The 18,832-nt window shown below is 45.0% G+C and overlaps 2 protein-coding genes across 7 annotated transcripts in view; one reads left to right on the plus strand and one right to left on the minus strand.

Annotated features, from left to right (window-relative positions):
* Nucleotides 1-18,832, minus strand: part of LOC132836361 (RNA-binding protein 4-like) — a 135,454-nt gene that overhangs the window by 86,190 nt on the left and 30,432 nt on the right. Inside the window, exons 3-5 of one of the 6 annotated variants that reach the window (XR_009647369.1) lie at nucleotides 6,518-6,591; nucleotides 4,780-4,938; nucleotides 3,363-3,585 (exon numbers count right to left, since the gene is read on the minus strand). The exons of 3 other annotated variants lie outside the window; for them this stretch is intronic. Coding sequence is in view for 1 of the 3 variants with exons in the window: in XM_060855856.1 (XP_060711839.1) it covers nucleotides 6,560-6,591 (32 nt within the window). In the remaining 2 variants the exon portion in view is untranslated. Of the gene's footprint in view, nucleotides 1-3,362; nucleotides 3,586-4,779; nucleotides 4,939-6,517; nucleotides 6,592-18,832 lie in introns of those variants that run through there. 2 more of the 6 variants (XM_060855856.1, XM_060855852.1) reach the window with 2 other exon arrangements.
* Nucleotides 14,372-18,646, plus strand: LOC132836158 (prokineticin receptor 2-like). The gene is made up of 2 exons (XM_060855485.1): nucleotides 14,372-14,826; nucleotides 17,953-18,646. The coding sequence occupies exons 1-2, from the start codon at nucleotides 14,372-14,374 to the stop codon at nucleotides 18,644-18,646; spliced, it is 1,149 nt and encodes a 382-aa protein (XP_060711468.1).

Here is an 18,832-nt window from a genome sequence, read left to right on the forward strand (position 1 = left end):
TGCAGTGGATATTGGTGGCTAGCCTATCCCCAGAAATGGCAAAAGAGATGTTGAGGAAGGGAAGGGAGGAGTCAGAGATGGATCAGGATAGAAATTGGAAGCGAAATTGATAAAATTTTTCAATTCTGGACGAGAGAGGGAAACAGCTCCGATTACATCACTGATGTACTGGAGAAAGAGTGTGGGTGGGGTCCCGGGTAGGATTGGAACACAGAATTCAATGTGCCCCACAAAGAGACATGAATAATTGGGGCCCATGGCCACACCTTGGACCTGAGAGGAGTTAAACAAGAAGGTGTTCAAAGTGAGGACCAGATAGAGGAGGGTGGTGGTGGATGGGACAGTTCAGGCCGAACTAGAGGACACAGCTTAAAAATACAGGGTAGACCATTTAGGACAGAGATAAGGAGAAACTTCTTCACCCAGAGAGTGGTGGGTATGTGGAATGCTCTGCCCCAGTGGGCAGTGGAGGCCCAGTCTCTGGATTCATTTAAGAAAGAGTTGGATAGAGCTTTCAAGGATAGTGGAATCAAGGGTTATGGAGATAAGGCAGGAACAGGATACTGATTAAGGATGATCAGCCATGATCATAGGGTGGTGCAGGCTCAAAGGACAGAATGGCCTACTCCTGCACCTATTGTCTTCAGGCCATTCTGATGAGGGACGGATATGTGAAGGGAATGCACATCCATAGTGACGTGGAGGTGGGTGGAGACCGCAAACTGGAAATTCTGAAACCGGCGTAAATTGAGAGAGGAATCACAGATGTAAATGGGAAGGGACTGGACAAGGGGAGGAAAAATCAAGTCAAGATAGGGAAGAGATTAGTTCTATGGGACAGAAGCAGTCAGAAACAATGTGTCTGCCCAGGCAGTCCTGTTTGTGGATTTTGAGAAGGAGATAGAAGCGAGCTGTGCGGGGTTGGGGGACAATGAGCCTGGAGGCTATTGGGGGATAGATGACCAGATGAAATGAGATAGTGACCACAGTGGACACAACAGCCTGGTGTTTCATGGCTGGGTCATGGTCCAGGGGGAGATAGGAGGAGATGACTGAAAGCTGGCATTCAGTTACCACAATGTAGATGTTAGTTAGCTCGACAACAGCACCATCCTTGTTGGCAGGCCTCATCACAAAGTTAGGGTTAGATCTAAGAGCAAGGAGTGCAGTCATTTCAGAGGGAGATAGGTTGAAATGAGTAAGGGGACAGAGAAATTGAGGTGACCAATATCACTTTGACAGTTTTTGATGAACAGGACAAGTGCAGTTAAAAAAACCAGAGGGAGGTGAGGGCTGTGTGGGACAGGGAGGTGAGGGTTCTTGTCCAAACAAATAGGCATTCAAGTGAAGGGGATGGAAAAACTGTTCAACGTCATGTCATGGCAAAACTCATTGAGCTGGGCCACAGAGATAAATCTCTTTAGTGAGTACAGAATGTTCAGCATCAGAAAGAGGAAGGTCAGAAGGACCAGGAGGCAGGGTTAGGAGAGGGGATGGAGTCAGATGGAAGGGATCAGGAGAAGGATTCCTTAATGCCTGAAAAGAAAAGAAAATGTTTCCTGTTAGAATGTAGAATGAGTCAGAGGATGAAGTGGGATTGGAAGCAGGGGGTGAGGGAGCAGGGCAATTCTGAGCCAGTGTGATGGAGAGTGAGCTCAAGAGTGCGCATGTGGGGTTGCAAGGCTGATCTCAGAATGCAGTGAGAGCAACTGTCTAAACAGCATTGTACATCATGGAGACACCTGGTCGATTCAAAGTATAAAGGATGAAACTTTTAATTGGAATCCTCATGGGGTGAGTCTGAGCTGGAGGGAGTCACTGAGGCATGTGATGTGGCTAAAGAGGGTACCGTCAATTCAAAGCCAAGAAATATACAACTCGTTCAAAAGAATCTTTTGTAAGGTGCTGAGGTTTACAAAGCAGGAGGGTCTTGTCTTTGGGCTAAAGATACAGGGAACCACAATGATGCTAACATGTTTCTGGAACAAACACAGAACGCTGGAGAAACTCAGCAGGTCTGACAGCGTCTGTGCATAAAGAAATAGAGTTAACAATTTGAGTCTGGTATGGCTCTTCTTCAGAACTGAAAGGTGTTAGACTTTTTTATTTGCTCGTGACAGAGGCAGCAAAGACAGAGGGGTTTTTAAAGGTAGAGATATAAAATGGGTGTAAATTAAGGTGAGAAAGGGAGAGAATGGATCCTCTCTACTAAATGACAAGCAAGCAAGTCAAGCCTCTGCGTGTATGTGTGAGGCAGGGGTGGGTGGAATGTAAGGAAAGTAGAGAACAAACAAAGTGGTCAGTTTCTGATGTTATTGAAGGCCTCAAGGTTGCAAAATGCCTACATGGAAACGAGATGAATTCCTTGAATTTGCATTGTGCTTCATTGAAACATGCTCGTGGGTTAAAGAAGGGTGGAACAAGACAGAGTTCCTCCTCCCCGATCACTCCTACCGGAAGCATATGTGAGCGGGAATGCCATCAAGCTCCATGTGGCTGACGTCCTGTCTGTGCTCAGAACTTGTGCAGAGGGGTCATTTGGAAGAATTGCTGGGGAACAGGCAGTAAACGTTTCCAGTCAATAACCTTTCAACAGCACTCCTAAGCTGAAGGCTAGCAAGCTAAGCCACCAACCACATCAGACATTTTCCCGGAACATCACATACGTCCCTTCCTTCCTGTGCCCATTGCCTTTTCCTCTTTTGCTGCCAATGTAACCAGATGCCGGACAGAGTGTACTGGATTGGTGCAATCAGAGGTGCTGCTGGGAGAGTATTCATTGTTTACCTGTAACAACCAGGGAGTTTTTGACTTCGATGCAAATAAGGATCATAAAAGGAATGTAAATTGGCTGCCAACATGCTGTCACCCATTCTACACTAATACTCAATTACAAACTCTACCCCCGGTATTTGGAATTTACCTAGTTATATTTTATTGGCTTAGAAAACAACTAATGTAGTAGCTGTCTTTAATTTTCTTTTGCTCATATCAAACTGCACGGTCCATGCTCAGTAATGAGAGTCTCACCACTGATTTATGTGCTCTGCTTTAATTCACATCTTTGTTTGGAGACCCGCTGATGATTAGTCATCTCCCGCATGTTGGCTTTGTCGTATTTAAAGCCTCAGAGATCCCTCTCGCTGATTAAGTGGGCTTTCTGAAACAGAGAGAACTGAGTCCTTTAAAATGGAACATACCCAGGGGAATGTTTGCGGGGTAATTTCTCTTGGTTTGCATTCTGTTGCTGTTTCAGAAATCAGAAACTCTAAAGCATTTAACTCTGCAGTCCATTTTAATTGATGTGCCAAAAAGAAGCAATTGCGGCTGCAAACAAGGTTCATCATTACATATGCAGCTATAAATACATAAAAATCACTATTTATACAGTGCTTTTCAGTCTGGGACTTGATGCAAATGTTTTATTCAGTGTGCTAATAAAACACCATGGAGGAACTACACCTTTATTGGGTAGTGCCTTCATTTCAGTCGCCCAAGTAATTACTGATGTAGAGAAAAGTAACTGCTTTGGAAAAGGTGCCTGAATGGAAGAGCTTCATGTTTTGATTGCTTTCATTCTGTTATCTTAAAATAAAGAAACAACACAATTATCGAGTAATAGTCAAAACACCTAACCCGATTCTATTTAGCAACAAAACTAATTATGTCCAAGTGACCAACACACATCTTCAAGCAGAATTATACAGCTTTAGAACATAGAACAGTACAGTACAATACAAGCCCTTCGGCCCTCGATGTTGTGCCGACATTTTATCCTACTCTAAGATCAAACTAACCTACATACCCTTCATTATACTATCATCCATGTACCCATGTAACCTTCATTTAAATGTCCGTTTGGACCCAACAATCTTATTTCGAAGCAGCTGTTTAAACAAGATCTCTCGCAGCAGTTAAATTAGCCACCAAACATTTATATTCTCACTAACAGCTGTTTCCCCACTTAGTAAATTTCTCTGGAGGGACAGGAGTAAGCAAGTCCCATGATGCAACCCTACAAGTGAGGTGGAAACGCCAGCAAAGGTACTGCAGCGTTGGTGATAGTCAGAATGGGGCAATCAATTATTTAGAATTCCACTGACTGCTCTGTCCACTGCAAACCAGCCACAACCTCACCACTCCTAAGCCTTCCCATGTCTACCTTCCACCTCCCCCCAGAGATTGTTACATATGCTTGGCCAAACCAGTTTCATTTGGAATCCACCCCCTTACCTCATGATGTAGTCTCTGCTGAGACACAGTTGCAACACTTTCCTTTCCCACCTTGGCAAATTCCCCCCTTGTCTGACCCCAGAGCTTTTCACCTGGCGCCTCCAGCCCTTTCTCAAGCAGCAACCCAATCTATCACCATCAGTTTGGAGAGACAACAAACTACATACATTCCCTTCAGTGGGACTCCGCTATCAACTGATCCAGTATTATCCCTCCATGATCTCGTGTCACTCCCTACCTCTGTAAACCCTTATAACCTTGACTCCCAATTCTGGACTTGTGCACATTCCCAATTTTAATTATGCTACCATTTAACTTGAAACGACCTCTCTTACTCTAGGCAAATCCAAGGAAGGTGACAATGAATGGACCTTTGCTCTTTCGCACTGATCATGGGAATCCACCTTAACTAGCATTTGACTTGACTGCTTGTAGAACCCGGGCCTTAATCAGATGGGCCAATGGACTGAGGAGTGGCAGATGGAGCTCAACTTAGATAAATGTTAGATGCTGCATTTTGGTAAGGCAAATCAAGGCAGGACTTACACACTTAAAGCTAGGGTTCTGGAGAGAGTTGTTGGAGTGCCGGTTCACAGTTCCTTGAAAGCAGAGTCACAAGTAGACAGGGCGGTGAAGAAGGCATTTGGTACGCTTGCCTTTGTTGGTCAGTGCATTGAGTATAGGAATTGGAAGGTCATGTTGTGGCTGTATAGAACATTAGATTAGATTACTTATAGTGTGGAAACAGGCCCTTCGGCCCAACAAGTCCACACCGACCCGCCGAAGCGCAACCCACCATACCCCTACATTTACCCCTTTTACCTAACACTACGGGCAATTTAGCATGGCCAATTCACCTAACCTGCACATCTTTGTGACTGTGGGAGCAAACCGGATCCAGCACCTGGAGGAAACCCACGCAGACACGGGGAGAACATGCAAACTCCACACAGTCAATCGCCTGAGGCGGGAATTGAACCCGGGTCTCTAGCACTGTGAGGAAGCAGTGCTAACCACTGTGCCACCGTGCCACCCACTTGGTTAATCCTCTTTTGGAATACTGCATTCAAATCGGGTTTCCCTGCTGTAGGAAAGATGTTGTGAAACGTGAAAGGGTGCAGAAAAGATTTACAAGCATGTTGCCAGAATTGGAGGGTTTGAGCCATAGAGATAGTCTGGACTATTTTCCCTGGGAGTATCAGAGATTATGGGGTGACTTTATAGAGGCTTATAAAATCATGAGTGGCAATGGATAGGGTAAATAGCGAAGGTCTTTTTCCCAGGGTAGAGGAGTCCAAAACGAGAGGGCGCAGGTTTAAGGTGAGAGGGAAAAGATTTAAAAGGGACCGAAGGGCAACTTTTTGACACAGAGGGTGGTGCACATGTGGAATAAGAAGGTGATGAAGGCTGGTATAATTTCCAAAATTTAAAATGTGTCTGAATGGGTATATGAATAGGAAATGCTTAGTGGGATATAGGCCAAATGCTGGCAAAAATGGGACTAGACTAATTTAGAATACTGTATCTGGTTAGCATGGACAAGTTGGACTGAAGGGTCTGTTTCCGTGCTGCACACCTCTATGACTTTATGATGGATCTGTTAAGTATATTTGTGCTCACATGAGATCGACTGAGACTGAATTAATTCATATTTGAACACAGCAATGTAGCAATGAATTAACACTTTCTGGCACCAGTACAACATGTTAGCCACAGATATCATTGTGAACAACGCAGTTTATTAAGAGACACATCACGGCACTCTTCCCTCAAGCTGCACATTACTCAACACCGGCTCTGAATATAATGTAGTCTGCTTCAATCCACACCTGGTGAAGTCATGGTAAAGTTACAGACCTTGTATTCATTGGGGGTGGGGGGGGGGGAAGAAGGATAATAATCACGGTGGGAGATTTTAAAAACTCGAGGCCATTTTCACAGCAGCAGGGAATTTTTCAGAAATCTAAGGGAGGTGTTCAAAATTATGAAAGTATTGAGAGGTACTGAATTAATAATAGGGCCTGGGATTTATACTCAAAATATAATGAGTGGAGGAGGAAGATTTTCCATACAATGAAATATAAAACCCATTTGGGCATGGGCCTGTTAAAATCATGACAAATGCAATACTTCTGAGAAAAATGTTGAATATTAAGGGAAATGGGATTATTAATATAAAGATACCACAGGCATACATAATGGTATAAAAATCCCCTAAGATTCTGATTTAAGAAATGCCAATTGCATATTTTCCATTAGCCAATATGGCTCCTCTAGGCCATACCTGTTGGAATAGTTCCACAGAGGATGAGAAGGCTCTAACAATTCACAGCTCCACGGACAGAACAATGGCATATCCTGTGGAGAAAACAAAACTTATTCAGGTTTTTAAATGATCATAAAATCCCCAGTGTGGAAGCAGGCCATTTGGCCCATCAAGTTCACAATGACTCTCTGTACAGGATTCTGCCCAGGCCCAACCCACCTACCCCATCCATGTAGCCCTGCATTTCCCATGGCTAATCCATCCAGCCTGCACATCCCAGGACACTATGGTTTATTTAGTATGGTCAATCCACCCTAACGTACACATTTTTGGTCTGTGGGAGGAAACCCATACAGACATGGGGAGAATGGGCAAACTCCACACAGTCACCTGAGGGTGGAATCGAACCCCTGGCATTGTGAGGCAGCAGTGCTAGCCACTGTGCCAACAGTGTAGATGGATACAATGACACCGTTCCCAACCCTAAACTTGCTTTTAATATTAAACATTAAACTTTGTGAATGAGACAATACTTTGACCTGCCTCTCTGACAAACCTTAACTGGAGGGTTAGAAAAGCTTCGAGAAAGAAGAGCTTGCATCTTGATTGATACAAAATTGAGAACTCAGATTGGGCAATAAATACTGGCAAAGCCAGCAGTGCCCACATCCAGTGAACGAGTTGAAAGCATGAAGACCACCATCACCATAAAGAGCCCAGTAGCGTTCGTAACAGAGCAGCAGTGTGCATTTGTGGGCAGCATGGTGGCTCAGTGGTTATCACTGCTGCCCCACAGCACCAGGGTCCCAGGTTCGATTCCAGCCTCGGACGACTGTCTGTGTGGAGTTTGCATGTTCTCCCCGTGTCTGCATGGGTTTCCTCCAGGTGCTCCGGTTTGCTCCCACAGTCCAAAGATGTGCAGGTCAGGTGAATTGGCCATGCTAAATTGTCCCGTAGTGTTAGGTGCATTAGTCAGAGGGAAATGGGTCACTCTCCGGAGGGTTGGTGTGGACTTGTTGGGCCAAAGGGCCTGTTTCCACACTGTAGGGAATCTAATCTAATCATGTTGACTTCAGACCTCCTGGAGTCACAAATCACCAATCATTATCGACTGAGTCTAAAGGTTCAAGACCCACTCCAGGACTTGAATCACAATTTCAGTACAGCACTTGCAGGTGAGACACTGAATAAAGGTTCTATCTGCCTTTATGAGGGCAAAATAATCTCAGTCACACTCGCCTGAAAGTATGAATGGAAAGAGAACAGAGGTGACAAAATATACACAAGGCATGTTTTGAGGAGGAGTACTGAGTGTCCATTTGGTCCACTGTGTCTGCTCACCCTTCAATGAGCTTAAGCAGGTCTGATATTCAACCCACACTTTGCTGCCTTTTCTCCTTAACCCTTGAGTTCTTTACTGATTAAAAATGTTCCACTCAGCCTTGACGACATTCAATGACCCAGCCTCAACAGCCCTCTGTGGTAAAACCAAGTCGACAGATTCACTATCCCTGTCAAGAGAAGAAATTCCTCCTCATCTCTGTCTTAAATGAGGTACTCTGATATTTTGTCCTCTGGTCCTAGACTCTCCCACAAGAGGAAACAACATCTCTATGCCTATCCTGTCAAGTCTCTCAAGATTCCTATATGTTTCAATAATGTCCCCTGGATCACCTTAGGCAACAAAATCGATGATGCTGTGTACAGTGGAAACCAAGACAGGGCCACAGAAGGTGGAGAAAGACTAAGGTATGTTTTTTTTTTGTTTAAGGTGAAGACTGTGTTAAGATCATTCGGCTGAGGACAGGTGGATGATGGGCAGTTTGTAAAGTATTGAATAAGGTGGCCATGTCCTGGATGAGTGGATTCTGTAAATGTTCAGGTGTTTAACTAGAAGGAAATACTGAATATGAATCAGAGGTAGTAATGGAGGCCTAGCAGAGGGCAAAAATAGGCAGTGGGAACATCAGCCTCGGGTCAGATAGGCAACCAAGCATTTTTTAAAATTCATTTGTGGGATGTGGTCATTGCTGGCTGGCCAGCATTTATTGCCTGTCCTGAGTTATCCTTGAAGAGACTTTGTCACGATTGCTACAACGGAATGGTAATTTCAGAGGGCAAATGAAAAGTCAAACAGGTTGTGTGAGTCTGGAGTCACATGTAGGCCAGACCAGGCGAAGATGGCAGATTTCCTTCCCTGAAGAAAATTAGTGAACCAGATGGGTTTTTCCAACAACACAATGTTTTCATGATCATTAGTAGATTATTAATTTCAGATTTTCTTGATTGAATTCAAATTCCATCATCTGCTGTGGAGGGATTCGAACCCAGATCCCCTGAATATTAGCCGAGTTTCTGGATTAATAGTCTCACGATAATACCACAAGGCCATCGCCTACCCATCACCTTTGGCGTATTGATCAGGGAAAAAAAACACATCAGATAAAGCCAGAACATGCATGCTTTTCAAGCGAGTAAACAAGCTTAATGAGTCAGTGGCTAGAAATTACAGAATTCAGTTAGAATAATAGAATCAGTACAGTGTGGAAGCTGTCCATTCGAGTGTACACCAACCCTCCCACAGAGACCCAACACCCTACCCTATCCCTATAAACCTGTGTTTCCTATGGCTAATCCACCTAGCCTGCACATAACTGGACACTGTGGGAAATTTGGCACGCCAATTCACCTAACCTGCACATTTTTGGACTGTGGGAGGAAACTGGAGCATCCAGAGGAAACCCACAGACACGGGGATAATGTGCAAACTCCACACAGACAGTTGCCTGGGGGTGGAATCAAACCCAGGTCCCTGGCTCTGTGAGGCAACAGTATTAACCACTGAGCCCACGAGCATGTAACAATGAATTCTGGAGTCCCCGAATTGTCTTTAGGCAAACTGAAAGATGCAGGATATCTCCTTTTTGAGAGATTGTGAACAATCTATATCCTTAGGGTTTCTGTTTGGCTGATAACAGAACATAGAATAGCGCAGCAAAGGGAAAGATACCATATACAGACACACACCGAGAACTTGGGCACGTCTCACCAAAGGATTTGCAGCATGACAACCATCCTTATTGGAGCTCCGGAGAATTGAGTGCAAAAGCTCCCAGCACCCCATGGCAGTTCAGCAGCTCCATTAGGGTTTCGTCACTAAGGCTGGATGGTTGTTCCGATCATGGTAACGCCACCTTGAAACTGTCCATTTTTCTGGCCATCTGCTTCATTGGGTTATTTGCTTGATGTCACTACCATCAGTGTTTTCTGTGAAAAGGGTTTGTTCCTCTCATGATCCAGATGACCCTTCTTTGCAAAGTCTCTTTCCTTCCAACTTTCATTGAAATTGGCGCATTAATCTTCGCCCCCAGACATTCTACATTCCACAAGATTTCCCAACCTAAGCTTGGGATCACCTGACTGTCACTCCTTGGTTTGACTCATTCCCTCTATCTATTTCCAGCCTTGGTAAGGTCTCACACCATTTCAACTCAATTAGCCCTTTGCATGACGATAGAGGCCCTTTAAGATGTTGTGCCTAAGTGGAATGCTGTCAGGAATAAATGATGAGTTGTGCTTTTGTGACACACTGTTAAATTATATGAAGACCTTTGCGGTTCCTCAGGGAAAAGAAAAACCTTTTAGTTGCTAAGCATCCTAACCTTGGAAACCACCCCACCTCCTCCCATCCTAAGGGGCTGCCTCACCGTATTTATTACCCTCAGGATTCTTTAGTCACTTAACTATTGATGGTGGAAGGGGGGCTTGATAACTAGCTCCCCTTTGATTTTAGCTTGATTGAAAATGGGACTTCTCCTTTAAGACGACAGTCTGGATGGGAGATTCTGCTCCTCCTCGAGAACTAGTCAGGCAGACCCAGCTGCGTGTCGGTGAGCGAGTGAGCTGGCTACAAACCTAGCTGCAGAGACAAAATCTTCAGTACAGAGACGGCAGAGGACAGCATTCCACAGGCACAGCTCCTGAGAAACGTGCAGCTTCTTTGTCAGAAATTTAAAAATCCTGAAGCAGACAGGAGAGGACCGTCAGCACAAGTGGGAAATTTCTTCAGATATTTCCCCCCCCTGCTCCAGCACCATCAGAAATATTTTGAGACAGAAGAACAGTGTCAATGAATCCACTCCGCATCTAGTCTCTTGAAGAAAGACGCATGTCACACTTCTGGGCAGATCAGAAGCAATGGACCACTAAACCCTGCTCGTTATGAGAAACTGTCGGAGGGTGAGACAAAACTGCTCCATTTTCTGCTGCTGATTTACAGAGACTTGATACACAGAGTCAGTTTTAGTCAACCAGAGTGAATATAAACAAAGCTAATCGGGGGACTGAAAATAATTTGAGTTACCTTCTGATAAATGAATTCAGTTCTATAGTTTTTTAGGGATGTGCGAACTACTGACTTCCAAGTCCAGCTTATTCTAACATCTGGAACAGATTTTGTTCTTTTAGCTTCAAGGAGCTGAAAATATTAAGCATCATCCAGGTAAGATTTGAAAAACTTCAGTCCCTTGTCTCTAGAGACACTTTAAAATGGATTACGTTAAAAGAAAATGTTTCCATGATACGTTGCAAATGTCCTACTCTGTTTACAGGTGGTGGAGGCTTCAGAAAGCTTTGAATGTTTCACTGCAGCCGGTGGGTTTCGGTCTGGTGAGATCAACTGAGTTTAAGTAACTGCTGTCACCAGGGTCCAGACTTACATTTAGGTTGGGACCTGGTCTGATCTGGATTCTGACCTTCCACCGACACACCCTCCCCTCCCCCAGTCTCCTACATCGACAGTAACAGCCCTGCTCAGATCCACTAGCTAACTCTAACCGGGGTTAAATCATGAACGTCTTGTTCTGTGCAATGGAGTGTTGCACTGATCGGATTCAAGCAAAAAAAAATTTGCTTTTTATTTAACAGCGCTCACATCTGAGCCTTTGGTGGGACATATTAACAGTATATTTACTGTAACTATCCTAAAATAATAACTGGCAGAGTCTACAGAGTCAAGCAGCATCCACCAACAGGAACATCAGAGGACACAGGTTTAAGATAATTTGAATTACTTTAAGTAAAATGCCAAAGGGAAGGTGATCAGAAAAAAAAAACGACATGCAGCGAGTTGTTCTGGAGTGAGCTGGAACCTGCCATGGATGGCAGATGCAAAGTTGGTAGCAGCTTTACAAAGGGAATGTGGTATTATCATCAGGAAGAAATGTCAGGACCGTGGGGTAAATGTAGAGGAAAGCGGGCAACTAATTAAATCACACTTTGAGAAAAAGCATTGACATGATGAGTTGAATGACCTCCTTTCATGTCCTTTAATTTGATAAATTCAAAATCAGGTCATAAATATACTGAACATTTCCCAAGCAAAAAGATGGAGTTTGCCTTACACAAGGGACAACTGGTTTAGCCGACAGTCTGATTAGACCTGTCTAAATAGAGTCACGTTAAATCATTTGGGACAGGTTGCTGGTGGGCCACCTGCAACAAACTCCAGTAAAGTTCCTCTCACGTTTTTATGCTAACACAGTCTGTTCAGAAACATCATCCTACCTACAGCAGCATTTCTAGTAGCAGCACTGTGTACCAAGTACGAAATGCACTGCAGGAATTCGCCGAAGATCCTCAGATCAGCACCTTCCAGACCCACAAACACTAACGTGTAGATGGACAAGGGCAGCAGGTACATGGGAACTCCATTCTTTGCAACCTCCCCTCTGAGCCACTCGCCATCCTGACTTGGAAATATATCAGCCGTTCCTTCAGTGTCACTGGGTCAAAATCCTGGATTCCCTCCCAAAGGGCATTGTGGGTCTACCTATAGCAGGCGACACAAGAAAGCAGCCCACCACCATCTTCTCAAGGGGCAACTAGGTACAGGCAATGAATGCTGGGGCCAGTCAGCAATGCCCCATGTCCCATAACTGACTATTTCTGTTGGCCAGTTACTGAACAGGTCTTAAAATTGTGTGCTGAAAATGTGTTGCTGGAAAAACGCAGCAGGTCAGGCAGCATCCAAGGAGCAGGAGAGTCGACATTCCGGGTATGAGCCTTTCCGAAACGTTGATTCTCCTGCTCCTTGGATGCTGCCTGACCTGCTGCGCTTTTCCAGCAACACATGTTCAGCTCTGATCTCCAACATCTGCAGTCGTCACTTTCTCCTTAAAATTGTGCGGGCAGTGTCAGAGTGGGAAGATGACTGAAGTATCACCCGGAGGAGCATTAATACAATGAGGTGGCTCCAGATCTCATTAGGCAGTGATCATACATCATACTGATGCCACATAGACAGGCTTCAGGTACAGGTTCTGGCTTATTCCCCAAAGGCCAGACAGAAATTTTGTAAGGGAAAGCAATATCCATCTGTCCCTAATCATTCTGGGACCAGTTAGTGTGTGAATTTGCAGGGAACCCGCTATATGCCCACATTCTGGGCTGACTGGTAGAGTGTGAGAGACAGTGAGCGCGCGCATGTCTGTGTGGGGGCACGCATGCTCTTGTCAGTATGTGTGCGTGAGATGAGAGAGAAAACAACACAGAGAAAAATAGGAACCTCTCTGCCAATAAATACTACTTCCCCTCTATAAAGGGCCTGGAGGGCCACAAAACATTTCTCATAAAGAATCCTCTGCTGGGTAATGCAAGCTCAGTTTACTGCCCATTTTCTCAACTCACTTGCTCATTCATCGAATCCCTACAGTGTGAAAACAGGCCACTCAGCCAATCTAATCCACACTGACCCTCTAAACAGAATCTTACCCCAGACCCACACCCCTAGACTATCCCTGTAACCCTGAATTTACCGTGGCTAACCTGTACGTCTTTGGATTCTGAGAGGAAACCTACTCAGGCACGGGGAGAATGTATAAACTCCACACAGTCACCCAAGCCTGGAATCAAACCCGGGTCCCTGACACTGTGAGGCAGCAGTACTAACCACTGTGCCATTGTTTGAGGTGTTGCCATGTAAAATGCCCACCAATCGAGACAATGGGAGAGTTTAAGTTATTGGATTGTGTGCAACCTCACACTCCCCACCTCGCACTAACAGTTGTATCTATCCCCGTGGGAATCAAAGAGTGACTCTTCTGAACCAGCACAATGGTGAAGCACTTTTGTCCCTGTCCTCACTGCAAATCACTCACTCACATTGCACAGTTCAAACCAAGTCTGAACTTGTGTGACTGAGAAAATATTCTAGTTTTAGCATGGGTCACGGGATAACGATCAGAACTAGTTGGTGACAACAGTGGTTTTCTTTAATGGTGGTTGTGGTGGGTTGGGGGGAGACGCGGAATACAAAAGCAACTGAACCACACAGAATTACAATATGGCACAGCACGGAAAGAGGCTAATCGGTCCATTAGGTTTGAGATGGCTCTCTGAAGGAGCAATTTATCTCACCCATGCCTTCTCCATGCGGTCCCACACGTCCTTACTTTTCAGATATTAAACTAGTTGATATCTTTCTTTCCCTCTGCAGCCTTTCCCAGCGGAAGCTGAGAAAATGACCCTCTCTTACTACTGCCTTTGACAGAGAGGAGTAAGCGTAACGTGGATCAGAACTGAACTGAATTTGTTCCTTCACCTGACTCAAAACCCAGAGTCACAGGAGCAGTTTCGGTGTCATATTCCAACCGTCTATCAGAACGATGCAGACAATGTTCTGATTCTCAGTGCCTAGCAAGCCGCGGAAGTTAAAATAAACTCGATCCAGGTAGACCATCTGCAGAAGAAACTTTGCAATCAGACCTTTTATCCTGCAGGAATTTATGTGCAAGAAACACTAATGAACTCTTGACAGAAGAGGAGCTCAAACAAAGATTGGAGGATTTTGGTGAAAACTGTAAAACTTCAGCCATGGTAGATCACTGTGCCAATGTGTCACAATGCAGTGACTTGAGTTTAACTGACCTTGGCTTGTCTTGGAATCAGAGTTATGAGTATGAACAATACATGTCATTGCCAGATATAAGAGGGCAGGAGGCTGCCGATAATACTTTCTACCAGGCCAGGGTTGTGATAGGTGTGGCCTTTGTCTGCATCATGCTGGTCTGTGGTGTTGGCAATTTCTTCTTCATTGTGACCCTGGCCAGATACAAGAATCTGAGGAACATCACCAACCTCCTGATAGTCAACCTGGCCATCTCTGATTTCATTGTGGCCATTGTGTGTTGTCCCTTCGAAATGGATTACTACGTGATCAGAGGGCTGTCCTGGAGCTTTGGTCATGTTCTGTGTTCCTCTGTGAACTACCTCAGAATGGTGTCCCTCTATGTCTCCACCAACGCGCTGCTGGTCATTGCCGTCGACAGGTGAGAAGCTCTCGTGTGTTACATTCGGGGTTCTTCTGCAAGTGCACAGAATCATAGTATCCCTACAGTGTGGAAACAGGCCATTTGGCCCAAAAAGTCCACATTGACCCTCCGATGAGTAATCCACCCAGACCCATTTCCCTACCCTATTACTCTACATTTCCCCTGGCTAATTCACCTAACCTACACTTGCCTGAACACTATGTGCAATTTAACATGGCCAATCCACCTAACCTGCACATCTTTGGATCATGAGAGGAAACCGGAGCCCCACAGAGGAAATCCATGTAAAAACAGGTATGATGTGCAAGTTCCAGACAGACAGTCCCTGGCACTGTAAGGCAGCAGTGCTAAGTCACTACAAGTTGCCTTCAGCCATCAACCTGAACTCTGTTTCCTAGCCAGCAATTCCATCTCCTCTTTGGACATTAGTCTAGGTGACGCCAAGCCAGACAGAAGGCAACCCTGCATCTTAGTTGGTCCTGAGTAGAGTTTCCAAACACAATCTCTGCTCCAAGAGAATATATAAGGCAAAGTTGCCATAGTCCTACTGGACCATAGGTCTTCCATTTCATTAGAGATAGACAACTGATGGTGAATTATCCTGATGTCACCATGTCTCAGGTGAGGGGAGGGGTCGAGAAGGAGAATCCTTCATGGTGACCTCAGCCAGTACAGAAATTGAACCCACACTGTCAGCATCACCCTATCGCAAACTGGCTATCCAGCCAATTGAACTAACTGAGTCCCTATACACTTACATTAATATAGATATTGGACTGTTAATCCAGAACCCTAGGTTAGCATTCTGGGGATGCGGGTTCGAAACCCACTATGACAGAAGGTGAAATTTGAATTCAATAAAATCTGCAATCAAAATCCATTTGAATAATGATGACTTACCATTCTTGTTTTAAAAAAACCCTACTTGGTTCACTAATATTCTCAAAGGGTTGGAAATCTTCCGTCCTTACCTGGTCTGGCCTATAAGTAACCCCAGCACTGTGGTTGACTCTTAACTGCTGTCTGAAATGGCCAATCAGTCCTAACTGCCATTTGTTACCCATGCCCAGAAGAAAGTGAGAGCTGCATGTGCTGGAGATCAGAGTTGAGAGTGTGGTGCTGGAAAAGCACAGCAGGTCTGGCAGCATTCGAGGAGCAGGAGAATTGATGTTTCGTGCATAAGCCCCACATCAGGAATCCTGGTGCGGAGCTTATGCCTGAAACGTCGATTCTCCTGCTCCTTGGATGCTGCCTTACCTGCTGCGTTATTCCAGCGCCACACTCTCGACTCTGACCTCCAGCACATGCAGCTCTCACTTTCTTCTGGGCATGGGTAACAAATGGCGGTCTTGCCCACAATGTTGATATCCCATGAAAGACTATACTGTTTACTTTGACACCTGCAGTATGACCCTTCCTCACCCCGACTCAGCTATTTCCTGCTGAAATCACCATCCCATCTCATTCCCTCTCAAGTCTCAACTATTCCAATGCTCTTCCAGGATTCCCCATCTTCCACCCTCCTTAAAACGCCCAGATTATCCAAATCTCTGTTAGCCCTTATCCTAACCCACATCAAATCTTCTTCACCCATCATCAATTAACTACACCAACGTCCACACTAGCAAAGTGACAAATTTTAAGTTGTTGTCCTTGCATTCAAATCCATGGCAATGTTGCTCCGTACTCAGTAAATTCCTCCAGCCTCACAATCCTTAGCAAATTCTACATCAAATGTAACATCCTATGGATTCTTGATTTATTTTTGCCTAACTACAGGTGGCCATGCCTTTCAGTCCAGGCCTTAAACCTCATCCTGAAACCACCTTAGCTCTTTCTCTCCTACTTTTAAGAAATTGCTTAAAAACAATTTGACCAATCTCTTCACAAACAAATACAGAAATTGCCACAAAGGCTCAGAAACAAAACTGTTCTGAGAAAGGATCAGCCAATCCAAAACGCTCTTATCTTTTGATCATTTGCCCTCATATCTCCCCAGGTGTCTGATGGCCTTGAGCATTATCAATAAATTACTAACTACGTTAGGAACGAGACAAATGCAAACTACTATTGTTTTAAAATGACACTGCAAAGTCACAACTATTTTCTGAGAAGTAAGATTTTCAGCAGTCATCAGCAATTCCTGCCCTTATTTCATCTATCCTTTGAGGGTAACTTTATTCTGATTTTGCCCCATTATCTGCAATTTGCAGCAGAACAAAACAGGTATGGCCGCCTCAGCTTCCAACCTCAGTGTCATTGGTGCTAGCTACCTCCATCAGGCTGTGAGGTCAGGAGAGCTGAACAAATTGCTGGGTTAGGAAAGGGGCAAAACCTGGCTACTTACTCAGTGACCCTGCACACGTGGGTGATCATCGGGTGACGATTAGATCAAATCCACTGTGACGGCCACAGGTAACTTAGCGAGTTGACCAGTGCTGTCAAGGCAAACACATGCAGAGGGTTTGTTTGGACAAGGTCACTGCGGCCCTCGGTGTCCACAGATTTCATTCATCATTAGACGTTGCCTCGCTCAGGAAAACCATGACACCAAAATTAGAGAAGAATCCGACAGTAAAAGAATTGTGGCGTGATGTAAAATTATAGTCATTCCTCTTTATCGGTGAAACTCTGTCCTTGAGAATCTTCACAAATGATGAAGTTCAGAAGTAGGGAGCTCATTAAAAATAGGCTATCGATTTTTGTTGTGACTTATCTTTTGGCGTGGCTAGGCAAACTTGTGATTTCACGGATGCGGAGGATTTATTGGATTTTCTTTTCGGTAACAATCAAACTGGGTCTTCATAACCAGACGTTCAATGTCATAATGTCTTTTGGACTAACCCAAATTGATTAGATTACTTACAGTGTGGAAACAGGCCCTTCGGCCCAACAAGTCCACACCGACCCGCCGAAGTGCAACCCACCCATACCCCTACATTTACCCCTTACCTAACACTATAGGCAATTTAGCCTGGCCAATTCACCTAACCCGCACATCTTTGGACTGTGGGAGGAAACCGGAGCACCCGGAGGAAACCCACGCAGACACGAAATCTTCCAGTTACCTCAGACTCTCCTACTTATCCTTTCACCTTTGTTTCTCTCTTGTCCCTATTGCAGGTATCTGGTCATTGTGTACCCGCTGAAACCTCGTATGAAGTTTCAGACGGCCTACTGTGTTCTGATTGCCGTATGGTTAGTCTCCCTGTTCATCTCCATCCCCTCAGCATACTTTACAACTGAAACAACCTTCGACACTTTCCTGGGAAACAACGGGAAAATATTCTGTGGGCAGATCTGGCCGGCAGACAAGAAGCTCTTCTACAAGTCCTATTTCTTGTTCCTCTTCATCCTGGAGTTTGTTGTGCCTGTGCTGACTATGTCCCTGTGCTACATGCAGATCTGCAGGGAGCTGTGGTTCAAAAGCATGCCGGGTGTGCAAACCTACCAAATTAAGAAGCGGCTTCGGGCACGGAGGAAGACGGTCCTGGTCCTTATGGGTATATTGACCGCCTACATCCTCTGCTGGGCTCCATATTATGGATACACCATCGTCCGAGATTTCTTTCCAAATGTGCTCCTCAGAGTAAAGCATTCCATCACGGTGTACTACATTGTAGAGTGCATTGCAGTGAGCAACAGCATGATAAACACGCTGTTCTTCGTTACAGTAAAAAACAACACTTGCAAGTATGTGAAGAAGAGCTTCCTTCAGCGCTGGAGGGCTGCCTACGTACCTGACAAAAGCACTGCCATGCAAGAGTGCCAAACATCAGTGCTGCCGGTGTCCGACGAACTGCCTCAGCAGCAATAGCCAACATGCACCGCCTGCATCTAGGTGATACTATGCCAAGGCAATGTTAAACAAAGTGACTCTACTGGTGTAAACCAGCCTGGTTGATGCTGTGGGTGGTGGTGACTCAACTGTGAAACAAGGCAAAACATTGGTTTCCCAGAGACAATTGCTGTAGAATTATTTGGTGGCCATGTGGGATGGGAA

This window comes from Hemiscyllium ocellatum, chromosome 46 (assembly GCF_020745735.1).
Source record: "Hemiscyllium ocellatum isolate sHemOce1 chromosome 46, sHemOce1.pat.X.cur, whole genome shotgun sequence".
NCBI classification, from domain to species: domain Eukaryota; kingdom Metazoa; phylum Chordata; class Chondrichthyes; order Orectolobiformes; family Hemiscylliidae; genus Hemiscyllium; species Hemiscyllium ocellatum.

Coding starts and splice junctions, on each gene's coding strand:
- LOC132836158 (XM_060855485.1), top strand. CDS start 14,372: ATGGTAGATCACTGTGCCAATGTGTCACAATGCAGTGACTTGAGTTTA. Junction 14,827..17,952: donor CTGGTCATTGCCGTCGACAG/GTGAGAAGCTCT, acceptor TCCCTATTGCAG/GTATCTGGTCATTGTGTACC.